Here is a 25384-nt window from a genome sequence, read left to right on the forward strand (position 1 = left end):
GGCAGTGGGTCAATGGGTCAAAGGGGCAGTGGGGCAGTGGGTCAAAGGGGCAGTGGGTCAAAGGGGCAATGGGTCAAAGGGGCAGTGGGTCAAAGGGGCAGTGGGTCAAAACATTGACCCACTGACCTTTTGTACCATTGAACAAGCAGCAGAGAGGGCGAACAGGGCAAATGGCTGAGGGGACCTGCGGCTGGGCAGGGGGCAATGGGGAGTCATGTGAGGTGTCTCTGGGGGGCCCCCCAAGGCAGTGGGGCCCCCAGGCAACCGCCTCCCTTTGCCTAATATTAGTTACGACCCTGGTACAATGGGGCAGTGGGTCAAAGGGGCAATGGGGCAGTGGGTCAAAGGGGCAGTGGGGCAGTGGGTCAAAACATTGACCCACTGACCTTTTGTACCATTGAACAAGCAGCAGAGAGGGCGAACAGGGCAAATGGCTGAGGGGACCTGCGGCTGGGCAGGGGGCAATGGGGAGTCATGTGAGGTGTCTCTGGGGGGCCCCCCAAGGCAGTGGGGCCCCCAGGCAACCGCCTCCCTTTGCCTAATATTAGTTACGACCCTGGTTCAATGGGTCGAAGGTACAATGGGGCAATGAGTCAAAGGGGCAGTGGGGCAATGGGTCAAAGGGGCAATGGGGCAGTGGGTCAATGGGCCAAAGGGGCAGTGGGTCAAAGGGGCAATGGGGCAGTGGGTCAAAGGGGCAGTGGGTCAAAACATTGACCCATTGAACAAGCAGCAGAGAGGGCGAACATGGCAAGTGTCTTACTTTCTGGGAAACGTGGTAGAGTTATGCCCCTGCCTTAGGAGCGCTTCATTCCAGTGCCATTCATCCAATGACCCTTTTGCAGGAATGCACAAAATGGCATCTTGCCTCTCCCCCACACCATGCTGCCTCCCTCAGCCCTCCTTGGTACTCGTACTTGCTCCCCCTCCCCCAAGGAAGGTCCACCTGCACTCCCTTTCTGCGCCTCCATGATGCTCCTCTTCCTCTTCTGTGCCATGTGCAAAACTGAGGAAGTGAGTGCCTTGATTGCAGTTGTTGTCGGAGGGGTTGACTCCCAGCCACGGACCAGCACTCAACCCTTTGCGGAGCGGGAGCGGTCCAGGGACCGGTGGTTGAAAAACTGTGCACTAGACGATATTCCCCTTAGGAGATGGAGCCGCTTTGGGAAGAGCAGAAAGTTCCAAGTTCCCTCCCTGGCAGCATCTCCCAGATAGGGCGGAGAGAGATTCCTACCTGCAACCTTGGAGAAGCCGCTGCCAGTTTGTGTAGACCATCCTGAGCCAGATAGACCAATGGCCTGACTCCGTATACGGCAGCTTCCAATGTTCCAATATTAAGGGATTTTGGAGGGGGTGATTTTTCCTTATTTTTAAAGCATTATTTTCCAGTGTTTTGCAGTCTTGGTTTCTCCTAACTCTGTTTCCTATAGACCAGGGATTCTCAAACTTGGGTCCCCAGATGTTATTGGATTTCAACTCCCATAATCCCCAGCCCCAGTGGCCTTTAGTTGGGGATTATGGGAGTGGAAGTCCAATAACATCTGGTGACCCAAGTTTGAGAATCCCTGCTATAGACTTTAATGCCTCATCAACCATGAAATTGCCAACCATGGGGTTTTGCCGGAATGGAACCCTCGTGGTTATGCAAATTATGAACATTCTTGCAGCTAGAGAGTTCTGTTCCTGTGTGTACAGAATTAGCAGGTACAGCTCCATACTTGTGTACCCCCTAACATGTGAAGCAAATACAGCCCCTCTGATCACATCTGCAAGTGGAGAAAAAAAGCATAACCTCTTAACATCCAAAGCATCCAGAGAATGCATCTTGGCAGATGCATTCTTTGTTTGGCTTGGGACCAGTTCGCACGTGTCCAAATGGGCCTAAAAGCATCTCCTGCAGGCAGCTGTGGGTGACATATTAAAATGCATACCTCTTTGGGAGATGCATATTGAGGGAATCATCACGGGAGAAGCAGAGCTTCATTTCTGCTCCACAGGAATGATGAAGAGGCCCACAAGACCAAAGGGCCAAGGTCCTCCAAAAATACATTGCCATAAAATGTTTATGGGAGAAGTCCGATGCTAGCTGAGGACTCAAGTTTGAGAACCTCTGTTGTGGAGGCAGTTGAACATCAACAGGATACCAGGATGCCTGCTAACGTCTCTCCAAAACCTTGTGGGTAAGAACAGAAAAACAGCCCTGCTGGATCAAGCCCAAGGAGGCCCATCTAGTCCAGCATCCTGTTTCACACAGTGGCCCACCAGATGCCGCTGGAAGCCCACAGGGCATGCCCTCTCTCCTGCCATTACTCCCCTGTTACATTTATTTCCCACAGCAATTCCTTTTTCCACGCTTGCCTACACAACATCATTCCCATGACTTCTGCCAGGAATCAAAATTATATTGGAATCAAAAAGAGGCCACCGCTCAGTCAGATACTGAACTTTGGATCTCCAGTTTAGAAGTGTCTTGAGGTAGGAAACCAGGCAGCACAACCAATAATGGACTGGAATCAGATTGGACCACTGGCCGATTCCAGGGAGGGTGTCCTGGAAACCAGCCCAGCAGGCAGATACAAGCCAACAGAGAGCATTTGCAAAAGCAGTTGAGGTACTGCCTGCCAGCCACACACAGACACACACAGACAAACATCCATCTTATTTCAAATGATGTTTTCAACAGTTTCAGTCCACCAAACTGCATTCCAAGAGCACGGCCATGACAAATCAAGTCGCATCACACAACTGCGTGAGCTGTACCACTTCCTTTATTTTTTTTAAAAGCCATCCACCACACAATCCATTTTAAGGTCTCCATCACTTTGCTCTCCGTTTCTCTTTGCCTGCTCAAGGGCGAATTTTCTAACTGCAATTACAAAGCAACCTCTCGGCCGTCACAGAAGGTAGCAACTCAACGCCCACGAGGGGGTAGCCAACCTGAGGCTCTTCACCTGTTGAACGACAACTCCCATAACCCCTAGCTGCAATAACTTTAGTTGGGAAGGATGGGAGTTGTAGTCCAGCAGTAGGAGACCATTGGTTGGTCCACCCGTCATACTAAGAGGATGGTGAAAACAAAAAGAAGCCACTTCTAACATGTTCTTGGGAAGCTCCTTTTTACTTCACTGGACTCTTGGGACAGAAGAAATTCCCTGTGTTAGTTAGTGGGGTGGGAAAAGTGCACTACGAAAACATTTCCAAATGGCCTGGGCCAAACCATGGTGGCGAGAGGTCTCTGTGCTCTTCTGTACAGTGAAGATTTCTGCATACATATTTTGGGTTCTGCAGAAAAGGGGGTGGGCTAAAAAGTACTTAGGGCAACGCACAGAATAAGTGCTCACTAAAGGAGGGACTCACCCTGGCAACATCAGTCTCACAACAAGCTGCACAAGGAAACCGCTACTTCAGAGGAGATGCAGGAACAGCTGCTCCAGGATGGTACCACGAGCCTAAAGGAAAGGTGGGGAAGGGTGGGGCAGAGAGCATCTCAATGTGCAAACCGTCTGGGACGGCCAGGCAGCAATTCCAAATGCAACGTGCGTGGGACGCTTTGGGAATCAGAGCCACTCGGAAGCCCACACCCGAGAGTGGCTCAAAAGCGAGGGAGTAAACAAGTCAAATAAGTCAAGTTCACAGCTGAGCAACCCCAACGTGTCATGGAAATTATGGGCATTGCCCACTCAAATGCAGAGATGCAATGCATGGCCCGTAATTTCCAAAAGGCATCGCACGGCTCAATTTAAGACGGCAGCGGCGTTTACACGGACATAGAAGCGGGGCTGTGCGCCAGCCCTCGGCGTCTCCCTCCGTGTTACGCCAGCGACCGTACTGAATTGTGTTACAAATTAAAAGGCCATTCCAGTATCTACATTCATCTGGTTACAAAGCAGAAACAGCGTAAAAATTCTGAATGAACTCCAGGAGTGGAAGGCAGTGGACACAACAGTGCCACCTTGTGGAGAGGAGGATGCTCCGCAAGACAGAAGCAAGTTTGGGGGAAATACCACAGTGGGCTCCTCATTCCGTTAGGAAGCAACATCTTCCAGGAAACAGAAAAGCCCTTGAAAGAGGGGAAGGAGGAGGAGAGGGAGAGGAGGGGGAGGAGAGAAGAGGGGGAGGAGGGGGAGGGGAGAAGAGGGGAAGGAGGAGGAGAGGGGGGAGGAGGAGGAGGAGAGGGAGGAAGAGGAGGAGGAGGGGGAGGAGAGGAGAGGAGAGGGAGGAGAGGGGGAGGAGGGGGAGGAGAGGGGGAGAGGGGGAGGAGAGAAGAGGGGGAGGAGGGGGAGGGGAGAAGAGGAGAGGAGAGGGAGGAGAGGGGGAGGAGGAGGAGGAGGGGGAGGAGAGGAGAGGAGAGGGAGGAGAGGGGGAGGAGGGGGAGGAGAGGAGGAGGAGAGAAGAGGGGGAGGAGGGGGAGGGGAGGGGGAGGGGAGAAGAGGGGAAGGAGGAGGAGAGGGGGGAGGAGGAGGAGGAGAGGGAGGAAGAGGAGGAGGAGGGGGAGGAGGGGGAGGAGAGGGGGAAGAGGGGGAGGAGAGGGGGAAGAGGGGGAGGAGGAGGGAGAGGAGAGGGGGAGGAGGAGAAGAAGGGGGGAGGAGGAGGAGATGAACTTTTTAGAAGTTCAGCCATGCACAACACCTCTTGGGCTCAAAGCCAGCCGTCCCTGCCAATTTCTTCACAAGGCACCTGCAGCGGGGATGGCAATCGGCAAAAGAGAGCGCCACTTCTCTGAAGTGCTTGTGAGTTTCCTGTGGTGGCAAGAAAACACCCTAATGAGCCTTTGTGGGCCTCGGTTTAAATATAAAGATATATTTTTCTTTCTTTCTTTTTTCCCTTTAGAGGGAGAAAGGGGCACTTCTCTGTTAGCAAAAAGAAGCAAAATGCAGACAAAGAAAGAAGCCATCTTGGGCTTGCCTCAGACCAAGACGGATGTGACAGCAGCCGGGGGGGGGGGGAGCCCTCACTGGGAGGAGTGCTCCATGGCTGCTGGGCCGGCTCGGAGTTCTGGCACGAGCCAACATGCCAAGCCCATTTCCAGGCCAGGAGGCCAGCGTGGAACCCCAACATGGCCACCATCACGCTCATCCCCAGCCCAGAAATAATTCTTCTCTATGCTATACAAATATACATGGCTTTAAACATTTTTACAGTGTGTGATTTTCAAGCATATGGCTTTGGGGCTGTATAAAAGTCACCCCAAGAGGCAGCCATTTCTGGGCAGGAGCTGGCCTCGCCGCCGGCGGAAAGGCCGAACCCAGCCCGGCGCACCAGCCGGCTACGGGGTGGTCTTCCTCCGCTTGGTGTCTGCTGGGCTTCTGCTCTCCAGCGCCTCTTCCGAGGATCTCCTGCCCTTGAAGGGATGGTCCCTGTCCTTGGCCCACTCCGTGGGGCTTGGATGGGCCCCTCGGCCCGGAGTCTTGGCGTCTTCCGGCGCACCCGGAGCGCGCCAGCCGTGGTCGCCGGTGCGGGGCGAGGCGGCGGCGAAAGGGGAGCCCTGTGGGTACACCGTCAGGACAGGCTTGCTGGAGGATCCCTTCCAACAGGCGGTGGGGAGGGCGGCGGCGCTCCGATCCCTCTGCCCTGGAGGGGCAGGCGGCAACACCACCCCCGCGCCCCTGGAGGCCGAGAGGTGGCCCTCTCGGCAGGCTGCCGATTCGGCCCTCCGAGCCAGCCGTGGGTCTTGCGGCCTCTCCGAGGGAGGCTTCGCCTGAGCAGGAAGGTGCAAGTTCTTCGAGGAGGCGGCGGCGGCGGTGTCCTGAGGTGCAGGCCTGATCCCACTGCTCCGGTGTGCTGGAGCACCAGTGGTGGCTGAGGGCGGCCGGGGTTCTCGGCCGGGGGTCTCCTTTGGCTCCCCTCCGGCTGCGCTCGGGAGCCCCCGTGGGAGCTTCAGGATCTTGGCGGCGTCTTTCCTGAAGCTGCCGCTGCAGGTCCTGAAGATGGCGCCCCGCCTCTGCGCGTCCTGAATCAGCTGGTTCCAATCTTTGTTTTCCTGCACGGGCGAGGCGGGGGGGGGGGGGGAGGTGGTTACTGAAAAAGTGAGGGCCAGGCACTGGTCGGCAGCACCGGTCAATCCCTTCACGGCATCAAGCCCCTTTCTGGACAAGGCATTCCAATGGAATCTGCTGTCACCAAGGCACAGATGCCCGGGGTGGCACAAGCCAGATGAAAAACAATCCAAAATAGGAATGCCTCGCAGGGAAAGTCAGGTCCCTCTGGGTTGATGCCAAGAGAGGCATGCTCATTCACACCCCTCCCACATGCCCATTTGTGGAGGACCCTAAACCCACCTCCACCCCTTCTTGCCACTCCCCTCAAGCGATACAATCCCCAGGAAGGGGGCGTGCATGCGGGAGAGCCCTTCTAAACATGCTCATTTGGACTGACTGCCCTCTAGTGGCAAAGCAGCTGCAGTAGCCGGCTGGAGAAGCGACTCATCCTCCCGGTGGCCCAACCTGCCTGGGGAAAGGGAGAGGGCTGGATCCTTCCCCCACCCCGGCACTTCTCCTCCACCCCACCGCTCTTCTCCGGCCAGGGCTTCCGCCGTCTGGTCTCAGAGCCTGGGAGAGAAGTGGGTTGGGTGCAAAACGCTCCAGGGGAAAGCGTTCGGCTCCTTCGTTTCTTTTCTGCACGAACTCTCCCCTGGCTCCCCACCTGTATTTACCGGAATCCAAGACTAGCCCTTTTCCAAATTCTGTTATGTTAGAAAGTGGGGGGTCAGTTCCTTTTGAGTAAATACAGGTATCACCTGTATTTAAGCTCTGGTGGGGTTTTTTGTGGGGGGGGGTTCTCCTATTTGGGAAAATACAGTATATCCTTCTGCTGGGAACCTGCCTCCCATCTCCTAACACACAGGTTGCCACTTGCACATCCCAGGGGCATCTGGAACCATCCCTCCCTCCCGCTGCAAATCGGGGAGGAGAGCTGGTCTTGTGGTAGCAAGCATGACTTGTCCCCCTAACTAAGCAGGGTCTGCCCTGGTTGCATTTCAATGGGAGACATGATGTGTGAACACCATAAGATATTCCCCTTAGGTAATGGAGTCACTCTGGGAAGAGCATCTGAGCTTCCAAGTTCCCTCCCTGGCAGCATCTCCAAGATAGGGCTGAGAGAGATTCCTGCCTGCAACCTGGGAGAAGCCGCTGCCCATCTGGGTAGACAATACTGAGCTAGTCCAACCAATGGTCTGACTCAGTATACGGCAGCTTCCTATGTTCGTATGTCCACTGCAGGTCTGATGGTCAGGACAATAAACAAATGGTGTACTGTAATGCTATTGCCACCTCTTTTCCATCGAAATCATCATCATCAGGGGTGCAGACCAGTGTTTCCTCTAACAGGGATTCCCAGATGCTGACTACAACTCCCAGAATCCCCAGCTGCCATGGCTTTTGCTTGGGGATTCTGGGAGTTGTAGTTTTCAACATCTGGGAATCTCTGTTAGAGCGAACCCTGGTACAGACTTTGTCAAATATCACAAGGAGCATTTCTCCCGCCCCTGCCCCCCAGATGGTACCTACCACTCCAACTGGCTCAAAGACTGCCCGGGGCACCACCACTATAAAGGCTCTTATCAAATGCCACCTCCACAGATTCCTCCCTTTTTTTAACAGAAGGGCTTTCTACATACCATGAGTGTTTTCAGTTGTCCAAGGATGAAGAGGCTGTACTTGGCTCGGGTAATTGTGACATTCAGGCGCTGGAGACTTTTCAGAAACCTGCAGGAGAAAAGTCATCACTTAGCGGGGTGAGCCAGATGTCCTCACGGCTTCGGTTCCAGTGAAACCCGGACCCTGTTTCCATTTTGATTCAATCACCCATGTTTTAAGACCATAAGAAGAGCACTGTCCCCTCTGAGGCGTGTGCACATGTGCGTGCACTCACACATTTTCTGAGGCCCGCTCAGTTAATTTTAGATCCCACTCAGGTTGAATCAGGAAGGCCCCACTCTGAATGCAGGTGCACGCACACTGCCTTAATACACAGAACAAAACTCACTCCACATACAGATGAAAAAATCAGAACACTGAAGAAGAGCCCGGCTGGATCAGGCCCAAGGAGGCCCATCTAGTCCAGCATCCTGTCTCACACAGCGGCCCACCAGATGCCTTCAAGAAGCCCACAGAGAAGTGTTGAGGGCATGCCCCCTCTCTCCTGCTGTTGCTCCCCTGCGACTGGTATTTAGAGGCATCGTGCCTCTGAAGGCTGGAGATGGCCCATAGACACCAGACTAGTAGCCACTGATAAACCCTGTCCTCTAATGCCTTTCAAAAGCAATTATGCAATTATTGGGAAGAGCCTGGGAAATTGAGGACCGACAAGAAGCAGTACTTTTTCACACAGCACATAATTAATCTATGGAATTCCTTGCCCTGGGATGTGGTGATGGCCACCGGCTTGGATGGCTTTAAGAGGGGTTTAGACAGATTCATGGAGGACAGGGCTATCAGTGGCTACTAGTCTGGTGACTGTGGGCCACCTCCAGCCTCAGAGGCAAGATGCCTCTCAATCCCAGTTGCAGGGGAGCAACAGCAGGAGAGAGGGCATGTTCTCACCCCTCTTGCCTGTGGGCTTCTCAGAGGCGTCTGGTGGGCCACTGTGGGAAAGAGGATGCTGGACTAGAGAGGCCTTGGGCCTGATCCAGCAGGGCTGCTCTTATGTTCCTTTTGGCTCCATTCTTCTGGCTCAGACATTATTTATTTTGAAATAGATAGATTTAATGATTGCCGAACTGATCTTTTTAATGGATGCTTCCTTTATTTACTGTATGCTGCTTAGAGCAAGGCAGGAAAGCAGAACTGGAGGGCAGCCAGGCTCTCCTCTGCTCCTGCCGCTGCCTTGCAAGCTGGGTCGGGCCCCTCCTCTACCTGGCTTCCAGGCACGCCCCACAGAGAGGCAGGGGGCCAGCTTGATTTCACATGCCGAGACCTGTAGCCACCTTTCCCGGCACGACCCACTCACAGATTAATACTGTTTGTTGTGATCCATGCAAAAACTCACTCTTTAATATTTCAAAACGCTGCCTGAATATTTCATTCGCCACTAAGGTGACTTGCAAAACAGAAATGCACTGTTAGCACAGCGGTGACCTTTTCTCCTTCCAAAAATGAGACACATCCACCAAAAGAGCCCCTTACACACACACACACACACACACACACACACACACACACACACACACACCCTGATCCATGCCCTGCCGACCCTATTTTTGCCCACGGGCTGCCTCAGCAACAGAATCTGTGGGTCACAGCAAGCGACACTGAAATCTAAGCCTGCCCGGAGGTTCGGGCCATCTGGAGAAGTCAGGAGCCGCATTCCCTGGGACAGAGATCCTCAGATGTGCTTGACGACAACTCCCAGCACCCCCGGCTGCAATGGCCTTTGGCTGCGGATCCAGAAAGTTGTCGTAAGCAACATCTGGAGATCTCCGTTATAGGAGCCTTCTCCTGATGGGAGCCGCTACAGAAGGGTGGGGAGGGGGGCAGCACTGTCCTCCCAGGGTTCAGAGTGGCTGAGCACCTCCGGACAGCCCATTGGCCCCATCTGACCTAGAGCTGCCATGCCCCCCGGAATTCCGGGTTTCGCCCAGATTTTAAGCATCTCACCCAGATTCGCCCGGATTTCAGCTTTCTTTTCTTTCTTTAAAGCTAAGCTCTAGCCTTTGTAGAAGCGGGATTATGGAGCAAAATGTGAAGTCACTCTTCTGCTCAAAAATTATTTCCAAGCCAATTTACATAACATGCAAATTAGGCCGCCGGATTTGGAAAGCCCGAACCGGGCAACCCGAATCTGACCCTGCCATAAACACGTCCAGGTCAAGTCCAGGTCTTGGCCTGGCCAGCTCTTGAATCTTCTTCTGGCCATCCTCTCCGGGTCCTCTCCTCACCCTCTACACTTGCTGCAAACTCTGGCCCCGATTATGACATGCTGAGGCCCTAAAGCCAGGGGTGCTGAACCACAACTCCCATCATCCCCAGCCACACTAGAGTGGCTGAGGATGAAGGGAATTGGAGTTCAGCAACATCTAGAGCAGGGATTCTCAGTGTAGGGTCTCCAGATGTTATTGGACTTCAACTCCCATAATCCCCAGCCCCAGGGGCCTTTGGTTGGGGATTATGGGAGTTGAAGCCCAAGAACATCTGAGGTATAAAGATAGGAAGCTGGTCTGACTCAGTATATGGCAGCTTCCTATCTTTATACCTATCATGTATAAAGGTACATATGGTACATTATCAGAGGCCTCTGGACACCAAAGCTCAGGATTGTCAGTATCTCCTGGGTTGCAGACAGGAGTCTCTCTCTCAGCCCTCTCTTGGAGATGCTGCCAGGGAGGGAACTTGGAACCTAGATGCTCTTCCCAGAGCGGCTCCATCCCCTGAGGGGGACGTCTTCCAGTGCTCACATGTAGTCTCCCATTCAAGTGAAAGCCAGGGTGGACCCTGCTTAGCAAAGAGGACAAGTCAGGCTTGCCCAACCCTACCCAATTGACCCTTGAGTGCTGTTGGCTCGCACACAGGTCACAATGATGCAGTCTTTTTCCCGGCCCTGGAATCCATCCACTGTGTCGACTTCCCAAGCTCTGAAAGGGAAAGCGGGGAGGGGACAGAAAGGCATTTGGAACGGGCTTTTTCCTTTCACCAGGACCCTCCCCCAAGATCCAAGGTGTGGGGCGATCCACCAAACACACAGGGACAGAGGAAGCCGCCTAATACGGAGTACTGTACATTGGTGCCGTGGTCCATCCAGCTCAGCCTTGTCTACGGCTCTCCAAGGCTTCAGGTGGGAGTCTTTCCCAGCCCTACCTGGAGATGCTGCCAGGGACTGAACCGGGGACCTTCCCTATGAAAGCCCTGCAGTGGACTAGTGTCAAGGCATTCTAAAACGAATGACAGGGAATGCCCATTGAAATACACTGGTTCATTCGGGCCATTCGGATATCCAGGGCATTCCTATGGCCATTGGCAAGGAAGGCATTCCCCAATATTCCTTTTAGTCCTTCCCCTAGAGTCTACATGAGCAGATGTATAGTGTCAGCTTCGTGGACTAGGAACATAGGGAGCTGCCATATACTGAGTCCAACCCTTGGTCCATCTAGCTCAGTATTGTCTACCCAGACAGGCAGCGGCTTCTCCCAGGTGGCAGGCAGGAGTCTCTCTCTCCGCCCTCTCTTGGAGATGCTGCCAAGGAGGGAACTTGGGACCTAGACGCTCTTCCCAGAGCGGCAACGAGGCGGCCCATTAGCAGGGATTAAACCCCATTCGAGGCTTGAACGTTGTTACCTGCTCTCTCTAAACCTCTTCTCCAGCTGCTCCAGGATCCGCTTCTTTTGTGCGCTGTAGGGCGTGATGATGCCAATGTTGCGGTAGCTGATGTCCCGCTTCCGTTCCTTAATTAGCTTCACTAACTCGATTACCAGCTGCACTTCCTGGGGATTAACAAAGGAGCTGAACAAGAGAGAGAGAGAGAGAGAGAGAGAGAGAATGGAAAGAATGAAGGAAAGGACGAAAGTGGGCCAGGTTTATTATCCCTGGTTTGGCTTGTAATCGAACTTCCAAACTGGCCTCGGTTCGAGGCGAACCGGTTCTGCACAAATGGGCCATGCATACCCCTATCCCCGGCTTCTGAACGAGGTAGACAGGAACACCGTCCTACCCAGCTGGGGTGTGACTGACGATCACGCTCCACACCTCCAACCTTGTTTTCATCTAGCAGAACGATTGGAAATCGGGCGTGTGCCCAGCACCCAAATTAAGGCCGGCGGATTCTCCTACCCTGATGCCCACCATGTGAACTGCCCTCGTGTGTGTGGAATCATGCCCTGGTTGTCGTCTTCCCAGAGGCAGCTAGCTGGATACCACTGGAAACAGTATCCTGGTCTCGATCCGGGACAGGCACCACTTGGCCCGCCAGCTGTTGCTGAACTCTCATAATCCCTCACCACATTATATTTGGGGCGGGAGTTGATGGGAGTTGTAGTTCAACAGCCCACCTTGGGTCCGATTCAGCAGGAGACGCTTCGGCTCTTCCTGCGTCCAAACGTCTGCCGGCACTGTAATAAACCCGGAACACGCGCAAAGTTCTGGGACAAGTGAAGAAAGAACTTACTCGCTTTCCCGTTCCTCCTGGCCATCTCGCACGTCAAAGAGCAAGTATGCTAGGAACGGCCACTCCAAGGAACACCGGTTATCTGCCGTTTGCCTAAGTGGTGAGAATTGTCACGAGGCTTGTCACCATATCGGGGCCATTTGCTCAGTTCCTCATTGCAGGGAGGAGAACAAAGACCTAAGAGCAGATTTATCTATACGTTATACAGCCGGAGGGGGGCCTAATTCTGGACTGGACAACTTCAGACTGCATGGGAGGCACGTTGCAGCTCAGGAGACTCATGGAAACAGGCTCTCCGAGACCCAACAAGCCCAAGTCCACCATTTTGTTGGCATGGTCAACACCTCCTTCCTTGCAAAGGGGCACTGGAACTCATAGGAAGCTGCCATATACTGAGTCAGACCCTTGGTCCATCAAGCTCAGGACTGTCTACCCAGACCGGCAGCGGCTTCTCCAGGGTTGCAGGCAACAATCTCTCTCTCTCTCTCAACCCTATCTTGGAGATGCTGCCAGGGAGGGAACTTGGAACCTTCTGCATGCAAGCATGCAGATGCTCTTCCCAGAGCGGCTCCATCCCCTAAGGGGAATATCTTACAGTGCTCACACTACCAGTCTCCCATTCAAATGCAAACCGGGATGGACCCTGCTTAGTAAAGGGGACAATTCACGCTTGCTACCACAAGGCAGCTCTCCTCCCTTAGGCCATGATCTAGAGCAGGGATTCTCAACGTTGGGTCCCCAGATGTTATTGGACTTCAACTCCCATAACCCCCAACCAAAGGCCACTGGGCCTGGGGATTGTGGGAGTTGAAGTCCAAAAACATCTGGGGACCCAACGCTGAGAACCCCTGATCTAGAGCATGGCTGCTCAACTGCGGCCCTTCTGCAGATGTTTGGCCTATAATCCCTGGCTAGAACACGCCACCTAATGGCACAGTGGGGAAATAACTTGCCTAGGGAGCAAGAGGTTGCCGGTTCAAATCCCCCACTGGTATGTCTCCCAGACGATGGGGAACACCTATTTCGGGCAGGAGCAATATAAGAAGGTGCTGAAAGGCATCATCTCATACTGCGTGGGAGGAGGCAATGGTAACCCCCTCCTGTATTCTACCAAAGACAACCACAGGGCTCTGTGGGCGAATCCCCTAACAGGGAATCCCTCACAGGGCCCCACAAAACAGCAAAGGGTAAAACCACCCATGGCAATGTGGAAACTGGTGCACAACGCCGACACCTTTTCTGAACCCTCTGCTTGATGAAGGGGCGGAAGGGAGGGAGACGTACCCATTGGTTTCCAGGTTCCCGCCGTAGATGTAGCTGGAAGGGAAGACGAGGAGGTCAGGATGCATCCTGTACTGAGTCCTCAGCTCCAAGACGGGGCTTCTTCCGATGAGGTTCCCCTGCACCTGCTCCTCCAAGTATCTGCACAGCCGGCCCATCAAAGACTGGTCATAGCCGTAGTCCTGAGCTCTCTGCCAAGGTGAGAAAGGGAGTGAGCGTGGGCTTGGGGGAGAAGGGGGCAAGAGACAACTTATAATATTCATACAGTGCGTTAGGCTGCCTCATACAGACTGTCTCCTTGTCACATCTGTAACTGCCCCGTAATGCAGATCAGCATCAGCATCATATATATATATATATATTAAAAATTGGGGGACCTTGGGTTGGGAACTTGAGACTGAGTGGCTTGCCGAAGGTCAACTACTGAGTTGGTGGCAGAGGAAATCTGAACTGGGAACTTCCTGGTGTACAGCTCAGCCTCGTAGTGGCACCACTGCCTCCTATCTGGGAAGAGGTGCTTCTTGGAGATTTCATCTCAGAGACCTGTGTATGATCCCCCCCTCCTCCCGCCCCGCAAAAAAGCCAGGGGTCCACAACGTTTGGCTTGAATTGGCTTAGTGCAGCGGTATAAATAAATTGTGACTGGGGGTGATGGGAGTTGTAGTCCCACAACAGCTGGAAGGCCAGGTTGAGCCCCTGATCAAAGCATCCCCCCCCCCATTACGGCCCAACAGAGTCATCGTTAGAGGCTTGCTTGTCAGCAATTCACGGCAGCCCACTTCCCTGGCCGTGGAGAGGTCTTAATTAGAATACTTACCATCGAGATCACCGTCGGGGGGAGTTGCTTGGGATCGCCAACGAGGACGAGCTTCTTGCAGCCGTGAATGAGCGGGATGAGAGTCTCGTCCTCGCAAGACTGACCTGCCTTTTGTGAAGAAAACCCCGGAAGGAACAAGAGAAACGGGGAGGTAGTGTCAGAGCCCAGCCTGGGAATATCCCACGCCCGAGCCGAAAAGCCACAGACGCCAATCCTGCTGCATGAGCTGAAGGTGCTGCATATACAGAGTCTGACCCTTGGTCCATTTAGCTCAGTATTGTCTTCACAGACTGGCAGCGGCTTCTCCAAGGCTGTAGGCAGGAATCTCTCTCAGCCCTACTGTGGAGATGCTGCCAGGGAGGAGACTGGGAACTTTCTGATGATCTTCTCAGAGCAGCTCCATCCCTTACGGAGAGGGGGTGGGAAGCTGAGGGAAAGAGATTTGAGGAGGTGTGTGTGTGTGTGTGTGTGGTGGTGGTGGGGATTAGTGACCTCATAGTGGCTGGAACGGAGACTTGACCTTCCTAGCAGCAATTCCCAGACATGGTTGACTACAACTCCCAGCTGAAACAGCCTTTGCTTGGGGATTATGGGAGCTGTAGTCAACAACATCTGGGAATCCCTGTTAGAGGGAACACTGCCGTCCACCCAGCCACCCAGGCAGGCTGGCAAGGCTGATTCTGCTTCCCATGGAGCCAAAGCAGGGGTTTCCAACCTGTGGTCCTCCAGATGTCGCTGAACTACAACTCCCATCATCCCCAGCTACTATTTATTGTGGCTGGGGATGACGGGAGTTGTTGTTCAGCAACATCTGGAGGACCACAGGTGGAGAACTCCTGAGCTACAGACACCCCATAGAGCTACAAACACCCCGTAGGCAGCATCATACTGACCTCGTCCACAATGATGCAGCTGAACGGGTCATAGCCCTGCCTCCGGAACGCAGATTCCAGCAGCATCCCGCCGCTCGTGCTCAGCGTGCAGCAGATGATGTGCGATTCCAGGATGATGGTCGCCTTCATCTCCTGAGACCGCCCGCGGACCTTGGAAGGCAAGAGCAGAGAGTCCCTTTTAACAGCACCTGCTTCAGAGGAGCCACTGTTTTCTTGTGGGCACCAGCTTCATGGCAGCCCCAAACTTGCTCTGAGGAGGTAAAGTCAGTCCTAGCAACGCTAGCCCTTGGAAGCTGGGCCTTCTCAGTGGCTTTTGGTACTACGGATCATGCTGCAGCCTTCTAGATCATCTGCAGATGTTGGGGGTGTGGCATTGCAAGCAATTCTGCCCTTTAATTACTGGCAGATTCCAGGCGATGGTGCTGGGAGATTGCTTTGACTGTGGCAAATGGGCACCAGTTGAGTCCCACCATTTTCCATTGCAGCCACGACGCTTTTTAACATCTAATGCAGGGGGTGTCAAACTCAATTGAGTGGTGAGCTGGATTTGATGATGATCAGAGGTGCACCTAAGTAAATTTCGAGCCTGAACCTAAAGGCCTTTGGAGACACAACCCCCCGCCGCAAGTTAACCACAAATTGAAACACATTGTATTTTTAACACACGGGTTCTTGAGGGCACAAACAGCAACTCAACTCACAATTTATGATTTAAGAATGTCAGAATTTAAGAATATAAAACAGGTCTATTTATGCAAATATGCATCAGCAGAAACATTTCAACACGCAACTTAACATACTCCCATCCCACATATTTCTTTCCCCATTCCCCCCACTAAAGCAGAAGTCATGCTCAGCTGCCTGGCACAGCGACCACGCCACCCAGGACAGAATAACCACACCACACCAACCAGGATTTGCAGGGTGTGTGTGGAGGCCCTGGACTTCAGCCTGGGAGTCCAGTGCTAAGAGTGCCTCTGATTCTGATCTGCAGATACCAAGTTTTGCATGGACAATCCTGCCACTTTAAATAGCCGAACGCACATTTTTAACTGCACTTGTTCTCAAAAGATTTTTTAACATTCAATAATCAGATTGATCACCCCAAAACAACACCATGCCCAAGAAAAGCAGAAACTAATTTCTGCACAGCAGGTTCAACAACACACCAAAGACTCCAATCCCCCAGCAAGGGCTTACCCGTGACTCTCCAGGAGTCCTCTGTTGCCTTCTTAAGCTTTGTGCTTAATCAGGATGGAGCAGGAGTGTGTGTGTGTGTGTGTGTGTGTGTAACGGGGAGGAAGCGTGGCAGCAACAGGGAAGAAGAAAAATCACCCGGGGGGCAGGGGCAGCACACAGCAGCTACTCAGGGCTAGAGAATCGGGCCCGCAGGCTGGCACTTTGATGCCCCTGATCCACTGAAACCACTCAGATGGCCATCTGGACATCTGCAGACCATACTCAGCGCAATTTCTCCTTTGCATCAGTCTGGGATAGAGCTGAGGTCTCAGGTGCCTGTCTAGCTTCAGCAACAGACACTGATGAGGGTGAACAGCCCAGCTCAGCACATAGGAAGCTGCCATATACTATGTCAGACCATTGGTCCGCCTAGTTCAGTATTGTCTTCACAGACTGGCAGTGGCTTCTCCAAGGTCCAGGCAGGAATCTCTCTCAGCTCTACCTTGGAGATGCTGCCAGGGAGGGAACTTGGAACCTTCTGCTCTTCCCAGAGCGGCTCCATCCCTTAAGGGGAATATCTTGCAGTGCTCACACATCAAGTCTCCCATTCGTATGCCTTCTGAGGTCTTCTACTCAGGTGTTCCCTCTCAGCTTTACAGTTCTCAGACCTTCCCTACCCCTTTCTGTTAGATTAGTGCCACCATTACGACACGGGCCTCCCCTCGCCTCGTCTGAGGACTAGGGCGACCCAAATGGCAGAACGGGCTATCCGGCAAGGTTCCCGTCATGGACTTGAGAACACAGTCATGGGGAGGTACACGATTCAGAGGTAGCGTGAATGCATACGATCCAGGTTAGACATCCAAAGGACACCACACCCAGCAGTCAGCCGGAGGGCTAATGCTGTCAAGATGGCGCCATGGGAACTGGCGGCCCTCAGACAGGGGGGCTTTGGGGGGGGTATCCCTGGGATGCGGCAGTCCAGGCAGCAAACATGAAACCCCACCAGCCATCTCAGACCATAGACACCAGCCAAGAGTGTTAATTTAATTTGTAAACCGCCCTGAGCCATTTTGGAAGGGCAGTATATAAATCCAATCAATCAATCAATCAAATAAGAGCAGCCCTTCCAAGACAAAAACAGACCGCAATAAACGATGCAGGGAAGAAGGGCATCAAGTGAGGCTGTTCTTAACGGTAGCCGAGGGCATACATACCTCCTTCAGCTGAGAAGCGAGCCTCTGTCTCTCCTTGGAAAGTCTGCAGATTTCCTCTTCTAACTGTTGTATCTGGAAGAAACATTACATCACTTTTTGTGGTGGGGAAAAAATAATCAGCTCTGCAGGGCAATGAAAGGGCTGTTGGCTCTTTACAGGCCTGCAAGCTTTCCCCACACTGTCTCTTAGCTTACGTAGCCTTAATATCAAAATATCTATGAATGCAAGTAGCCACCAGACGAGCCAGTGGCAAATGCAGACGGACCTCTCCTGATGATCTCAATGGGCGGTGGGGTTCATAGCGAAGAAGACGTTCTCTTAAATACCCAGGGCCCAAGCTGTTTAGGGCCTTACAGGTTATCACCAAGACCTTGCATTTTGCCCGGAAACTTATTGGCAACCTTATCACTGCCATTTTTCAGAGAAATCGACAAAAGCCTCACAGAACCAAGAGCTACCTTCTCTCTGTTCTCACTTCGGTCCATAGCACGCTGGCGCGAAAGTGTGTCTAGCTGCTGATCCAGCTCTTCCTTCCTCTTGTGCAGATCTTGATCTTTGCCAAGTGCTGCTCTGTCTACGGAATCAAAACAGAAGGCATTTATTTAACCATTTCTGTGCCAAGCACTGGACAAAACGGCTAACCATGCGCAAGCGTATCTTGAAAACAGACTGGCCTCCATGACTCCATCACAGACGGACCGACCCAGTTGGATACGCCACGAGGGGTACGCTACTGTTATGGTTAGGGTTCTCAAACCCGGGCCTCCAGATGTTGCTCGACTACAACCTCCATCATCCACAGCCACAATGGCCTTTGGTGAAGGGAGCTGGGCCCCCAGAGGATGTTGGGCTACACGTTTGAAAACCCTGGGTCAGGCTATTTTGGAATAGAGGTAGGATGTTTCGGCCAGAGCCCTGTGATTTGGTAGACCTGTAGTCCAAGGAACTTCAATCACTAGTAAAATCTGAGCATAGGACATGTAGTGATCAGCCAGAAAGCTCAGCAGGGATGATTCAGCATTTCTATTCAGCATTTCTTTCCCGCACGTGAGCTTGCTCCGAGACAAAGGCTATAATCCGATACAGGACATTTTTACATTTCCCCCCAAAATGGAGGAGCTCAAGTGTATTCCCCACGACAAATGATTAAGCTATTCCTACACTAACTCAGAGCCACCTAACGGTGCAGGGGGAAATGACTTGATTAACAAGCCAGAGGTTGCTGGTTCGAATCCCTGCTGGTATGTTTCCCAGACTATGGGAAACACCTCTATCGGGCAGCAGCGATCTAGGAAGAGGCTGAAAGGCACCATCATCTCATACTGCACAGGAGGCGGCAATGGTCAACCCTTCCTGTATTCTGCCAAAGAAAAACCACAGGGCTGTGCGGTCGCCAGGAGTTGACACCGACTCGAGGACACAACTTTACTTTACATTACGGAAACTCGGAAACTGAAATTTGGTATATAAGACCAAAGACATCCGGATTATCAGAGACACGTAGGCTGAAGATAACTTGATTACAAGCTACCACAGGAAGACACCAACGGCCATCTGTGGACACTTAGAGCCCTCCGTGAAGGCGCCCGTAGGCGAGAGCCAGCTGAGAAGGGGGCTCACTCAGTCTGTGGTGGATCAGGTCATTCAGGCTGAACTTGCGGACTTCTTTGCTGATGGATTTTTCTTGCCCCAGCCTCACCAAGTTGATGTCGCCACAGTTCCCTGGATGCGGGGAGGGGGTGGAGAGAGAGTGCACCTTTAAAAGACATCCACCTGTATTTGATCACACTATTTCTTTTCTTTCCTTTTTTTAAAGCATTTGGCAAAAAATATTGTAAATGTGTAGAGCATCCTGCAAAAGCTCCTGGAAAGCTTTCTAAAATGGAATCCCTATACTTCTACTTTTTCATACTTTTATACTTTTTCCAGCATGCAGAAGGCTCCAAGTTCCTAGAACTTGGGGTTAGTTCTTCTGGTCTTGGGGTAGCAAGCATGACATGTCCCCTTAGCTAAGCAAGGTCAGCCCTGGTTTGTATTGTAATGGGAGACTTGATGTATGAGCCCTGGAAGAGATTCCCCTCAGGGGATGGAACCGCTCTGGGAAGAGCAGAAGGTTCCAAGTTCCTTCTCCAGGTAGGCCAATCAATGTAGACAGCAATGAGTTAGGTGGACGAAGGGTCTCACTCGGTATAAGGCAGCCTGCACCAGGCAAACGTGTCTACGGAGATTAGACATGTCTAATCTCTAGGATTAGGTACTCTAAGTCAGGGATTCTCAACGTTGGGTTCCCAGATGTTTTTGGACTTCAACTCCCATAATCCCCAACCAAAGGCCACTGGGGCTGGGGATTATGGGAGATGAATTCCAATAACATCGGAGGTCCCAACGCTGAGAATCCCTGCTCTAGGTGTCTTGGAGAGTCAGCCACTTCCACAGGGCTCTAGTTCCTCCCAAAGGGTTCACAGGGACCTGCTCTGAGGAGGTCAGCCACAGGCAGGGCAAGACTCCTAGTAACCTATGCAGAGTGTGTAACCCATTCAACACTGCACCACTTCCACTGGACTAAACGCTCCGCCCTCCAGACAGCTAATTGCACAGACGGGGGTTAGGAAAGAGGTGAGTACCCAAAGGGTTCGCCTTGTCTTGGCATCTCTCCTTGAACACAAGGATGATCTTTTTCATCAGTTCGTCGACAGCCGCGTTGGACGGGGCACAAACCAGCACACGGTTCCGCTTGATCTTGGCATTCAGACTCTGCACGGGATTCTCCTTCCCCGATCGCTGGCGATTTTTTTAAAAAAAGAAAAAGACATATTGTGTGATCTGGAGACAGACATACACACCAGGCAGCCCTCGACTTAAGACACTCCGAGATCAGACCAAAGGCTGTGAAGATGTTGCCAATTGCCACTTGGTTTTAACTTTATGACTCCTGATGTGGGAGGGGAGGCTTTGCGGGATGGATGCTGGGGCTGGAGGAGGAGGAGAAGTACATAGGAAGCTGCCATATACTGAGTCAGACCATTGGTCCATCTCGCTCAGTATTGTCTGCACAGATTGGCAGCGGCTTCTCCAAGGCTGCAGGCAGGAGTCTCTCTCAGCCCTATCTTGGAGATGCTACCAGGGAGGGAACTGGGAACCTTCTGCTCTTCCCAGAGCAGCCCCATCCCTAAGGGGAATATCTTACAGCACTCACACATTCAAATGCAAACCAGGGCAGACCCTACTTAGCAAAGGGGACATGCTTGCTACCCCAAGACCGGCTCTCCCTGCCCCATTCCTGAGTGTCAAGCTGCTCAAGGCACAAGAGCAGGGCCAGTTCCCCCCCACCCCATCCCCGCCGCCGCACACACACTTTAAAGAAAGGAAAGGTAAAGTGTGCCGTGGAGTTGGTTTTGACTCCTGGCGACCACAGAGCCCAGTGGCTCTCTTTGGAAGAATACAGGAGGAGTTTCCCATTGCCCTCTCCCACACAGTATGAGATGATGCCTTTCAGCATCTTCTTATATCGCTGCTGCCTGAATATAGGAGTTCCCCATAGTCTGGGGAACAGACCAGCGGGGATTCGAACCAGCAACCTCTGGCTTGATAATCAAGTCATTTCCCCGCTGCGCCATTCGGTGGCCTCCTTTAAAGAAGGCGACAATTAAATTATAAAGGCCAGGCGGAAGCAGAAAGGGGCGACTTGGTGCACTTCTCGAAACTCCTCCGGCGTAAGTCAACACGAGGTGACATTTGCTGCGGCATCATAGCGAGACCCACGGGACCAGTACCTGCAGGGTCACCACCTCACCCACCTCATTCAAGATGCGGCACAGGAGTCCAAGAATCGTCTTTGATTTCCCGGTCCCAGGTGGCCCGTGGATCAGGCAGATCTTGGGCGAGGAAGGCTGCTGGGTCACCATGGCGTAAGCCGTATCGATGGCCCTCCGTTGGTCTCGGTTGAATTCCTTCATGTAATAAGCCTGGAAGGAAGACAACGGAACCCCCTGTCATGCGGGCAACCCATCCGGCTGCTAAGAGCCCTCTTTGAGTCCCCTGCTGAGCAAAGAGGCGCCTTTTTAAAGTGGGGGTTCTCTTTATAGTCAGCCCTCGCCAATCACAGATTTAACTGAGGATCCGTGACCGGGAAATGGTTGCCAACTGCAACCGGAGTATCTGAGGTTTGGCGAGATTTTTTCCCAAGCGGGGGCTCGTGGTTTTTGGGGGTCAGAGATCATTTTTGGGGATTGGGGTTCATTTTGGGGGGTCCTCTAAACTCCTCTTACTCACTCCTGGTGATTTGGGGGGGATCTCTTTTTATTTCTAGCAGTATTTTGCTGCCCTTTCGCGACCGCGATCTCCCTAACCCCCTGTTTGCCATTGATTTCAATGGCCCGTCTACCGCGAATTTGCCAATTGCGAAGTTTTCCTGGAACAGAACTCTGGTGCTTGGCAAGGGATGACTGTGTTTATTGGGGGAGAGCAACTGGCCCTATCCTACGCCAGCACAGCATCCCTCCAGTGGCTGTGGCTGGTATCTTTCTTATGTTTCTTTTTTTAGACTGCATAACGTTTGGGGACAGGGAGCCATTTTATGTATTTATTTACATCAGTCTAAACCACTTTGAGGACTTCTGTTGAAAAGCGGTATATAAGAGCATCAGAACAGCCCGGCTGGATCAGGCCCAAGGAGGCCCATCGAGTCCAGCATCCTGTTTCCCACAGTGGCCCACCAGATGCCCCTAAGAAGCCCACAGGCAAGAGCGGAGGGCATGACTTCTCTCCTACTACTGCTCCCCTGCACCTGGTATTGAGAGGCATCGTGCCTCTGAGGCTGGAGGTGGCCTAGAGCCACCAGACTGGAGGCGAATAATTGTTCCTGTTCTCCTTCCCTTTTCCTCCCTTCTCATCAGTGTTCCCTCCAACAGGGATTCCCAGATGTTCTGGACTACGACTCCCAGAACCCCCAAGCAAAAGCCATTGCAGCTGGGCATTCTGGGAGTCGTAGCCCACCACGTCTGGGAATCCCTGTTAGAGGGAACAGTGCTTCTCATCATACTTTCCTCTCTCTCTCTCTCGTCCTATTAGAACCCAGGGGCATCCAATGACATTACATGCTGGGAGATTCAGGACGGATAAAAGAAAGCACCGCTTTACAGAAGACGTAGTTAAACTATGGAATGTGCTGCTGCCAGATGTGGCGATGGCTACCAAATGTCGACATTACCCGCCTGGACAGCTGTCAATTTCCGTCGGCATAAGAGAGGGCATGCCACTGAACACCAGGTACTAGGGAGCACAAAGTGAAGGGGCCTTTGCCCTCTTTCCCCAGCTTGTGGGCTTCCCAGAGGCATCTGGTGGGCCACTGTGGGAAGCAGGATGCTGGACTGGAGGGGCCTTGGGCCTGATCCAGCAGGGCTTTTTCTTCTGTCCTTATGAGCCCACTTCTCTGTGCATAAAAGGAGCAGTCCAGCAGCAAACACGGGGATTCAGCTCCCTGTGCTTGGAGCCGCGTCTCTTCTTTATAATTTATTTACACAGATTTCTCCCCTGCTAGCTGGGCAAAGAGGCACTTTTAAAAAGTGGTGATTCTCTTTATTTGGCAGGGGGGAGAGTAACTGGCCCCATCCACCCCCAGCACGGACACTGTTGCTGGTGTCTGTTTTATGCTTCTTTTTAGCTTGTGGGACCTTTGGGGGCAGGGAGCCATCTTACTTATTTGTTTATTTCTCCACGTAAACCGCTTTGGAAACTTTTGTTGAAAAGCGGTATATAAATATTTGTTGCGGTGGTGGTGGTTGCTGACAGCCAGGCTGCTCAACTTCAGCCCTCCAGCTGTTTTGGGACTACAATCCCCATCACCTCCACCACAGTGGCCAATAGCCAGGGATGATGAATATTTAATTGTTGTTGTATGATGTTTTTAATTGTTAATTATTGTTTTATGTTTTATAATTTTTGTTTTAATGATCAATTGATTCTAATGGTGTTTTAATGTAAACCGCCCTGAGCCTTTTGGAAGGGCGGTATAAAAGTTTTAATAATAAATAATAAAGAAAAATGATGGGAGTTCGAGGCCAACACCTGCAAGAGGGCCAACGCTCAGCGGCCCGGCTTTCTACCCGGCTCCAGCATCCGGCAGCACACCAGCGGGGGAAACGGGCGTTACCTGCACCCTTTAGGACTCGAACCCACTTCCGAGGAAAACCAGCCCCAGCTCAGACAACGCTTCCCATCCTTACACTGTTCTCCGAGTCCGTGCTCAGGTCCTTGGGGCAGAAGTCGGTGCAGCTGGGCTGGAGGATGGGCTTGCTCAGAGGGCTCCGGACCAGCAGCAGGAGGGCTCGGAAGCGGCGTTGCGTCGTCACCAGAGAGCTGACCACCACGCAGGTGACTTGCTTGTCGATGCGGGACAGGTTCCCCTGCGTCTGGATCGAGAGGTGGCAGGCAACCGCCTTCTCTCTCTTCTTCTCTGTTTGTGAAGAGAGCGGGGGGGGGGGGGGGAGATGCGCTCAGTTTGGGTATCACACAGAAGACGGCTCACCCTCGGTTAAGATGGCTACCGGTGGCGACAGGCTGTGGGTTTGCTCCTGCCCGAGGCCGAATCCCAGCTCTATTTTCACGGCCCTAAACCATTATTCAGCCGGCACTACAGGTGAGCGATTAACCAAAAGCAATTCAAATATCCCCCGGCTAGCCGGAAATGGGGGGATCTGATGGGCTTAAAGAACACAGCAAGCTGCCATATGCTGAGTCAGACCCTTGGTCTATCTAGCTCAGTATTGTCTACCCAGACTGGCAGCGGCTTCTCCAAGGTTGCAGGCGGGAATCGCTCTCAGCCCTATCTTGGAGATGCTGCCAGGGAGGGAACTTGGGACACAGAATTAGCAGCACAGTCCTTTGGATCATGAGTCGCAGTAGTTGGAAACTTACTAGTGTCACGGCCCGATGGAGGGGAGAACCGACTCACAAGGCCAACATGATGCACCAGGAGGCTGTCTGCCTCGTTTTCCTCGCAATAGGACTTCCGTTTTTCAGACACCGTTAAGAAAACCAAATCGTCTTCCTTGGGATGCACCTGATTGTCCAGATCGCTTTCCAAGATCTCCACTAGAGGAATGATTTGAAAACAGACGGTAAGAACGGGGCAGGGGGTCATGGGCGGTGTTCCCTCTAACAGGGGCTCCCAGACGTTGTGGACTACAACTCCCAGAATCCTCTGCTGCAATGGCTTTTGCTTGGGCATTCTGGGAGTTATAGTCCACAACATCTGGGAATCCCTCTTAGAGGGAATACAGGTCAGGGGGGGTATAGTCCAAGCACCCCTGTGGAGCCACCTTGGAGAAGCCCTGCCTTCATGCGGGGTCAACTCTGGCCGGCCTCACACATTACCATTTCACGGCCCTTGTAAGAGTCTCTCACCTGTAAAATCCGCTTTGTGCAAGTCCGAAGTGAAGTTCAGGAGATTCAGGTGGAAAGACCTCTGCTCTTTTGACTTCCGGTTCTCAAGCCATTCTTGTGCCACCTGCGGGAAGCCAGAAGCATTAACGGAAACACCACTCTTGCCACTCTCATACGCGAGCGCGCAGGCAGCGAGATATACTGCCTGACATCCTCACTCACCATTCGCTGGAAACAGTCCCAGCTGCAGGAGAGCTTCCGGAGCTCCGCAGTGCTTATTGTATAATGGGATTTATTATGTCCCCAAGGGCTGCGTGGCCCTCAGGGACATATTTTTGGGAGGCACAGGGCACTGTGTTGCAGAGCTCAGGAAAACCATCTGCAGCAGCGAGACGTCTTCCATGCACATGGCTAAGTGAGGCTGGGATCCAACATCCCATGGGCAGCGCTCCTGTCCCTACAGGGAGGATTCCTAGCTCCATCCTTCCAGCTATGTCATAGGCTAAATTACCTCAGCT

At 52.7% G+C, this 25384-nt stretch overlaps 1 protein-coding gene across 5 annotated transcripts in view; it reads right to left on the bottom strand.

Moving 5' to 3' along the window:
* Positions 1–4780: 4780 nt before the first annotated feature.
* SETX (senataxin) overlaps positions 4781–25384 on the bottom strand; it is a 52747-nt gene continuing 32143 nt past the window's right edge. For 4 of the 5 annotated variants that reach the window (XM_053281665.1, XM_053281663.1, XM_053281664.1 and 1 more), the window contains 16 exons: positions 24888–24990; positions 24399–24575; positions 23708–23937; positions 21281–21448; positions 20108–20264; positions 19104–19205; positions 17942–18057; positions 17484–17555; positions 15088–15237; positions 14195–14302; positions 13381–13568; positions 12097–12189; positions 11271–11435; positions 10472–10570; positions 7619–7706; positions 4781–5980 (listed from right to left, as the gene is read on the bottom strand). In XM_053281665.1, coding sequence (XP_053137640.1) covers positions 5267–5980; positions 7619–7706; positions 10472–10570; positions 11271–11435; positions 12097–12189; positions 13381–13568; positions 14195–14302; positions 15088–15237; positions 17484–17555; positions 17942–18057; positions 19104–19205; positions 20108–20264; positions 21281–21448; positions 23708–23937; positions 24399–24575; positions 24888–24990 — 2730 coding nt within the window. In that variant the 3' untranslated portion in view covers positions 4781–5266. Of the gene's footprint in view, positions 5981–7618; positions 7707–10471; positions 10571–11270; positions 11436–12096; positions 12274–13380; positions 13569–14194; positions 14303–15087; positions 15238–17483; positions 17556–17941; positions 18058–19103; positions 19206–20107; positions 20265–21280; positions 21449–23707; positions 23938–24398; positions 24576–24887; positions 24991–25384 lie in introns of those variants that run through there. The other variant, XM_053281667.1, reaches the window with a different exon arrangement.

This window comes from Hemicordylus capensis, chromosome 17 (genome assembly GCF_027244095.1).
Source record: "Hemicordylus capensis ecotype Gifberg chromosome 17, rHemCap1.1.pri, whole genome shotgun sequence".
NCBI lineage: Eukaryota > Metazoa > Chordata > Lepidosauria > Squamata > Cordylidae > Hemicordylus > Hemicordylus capensis.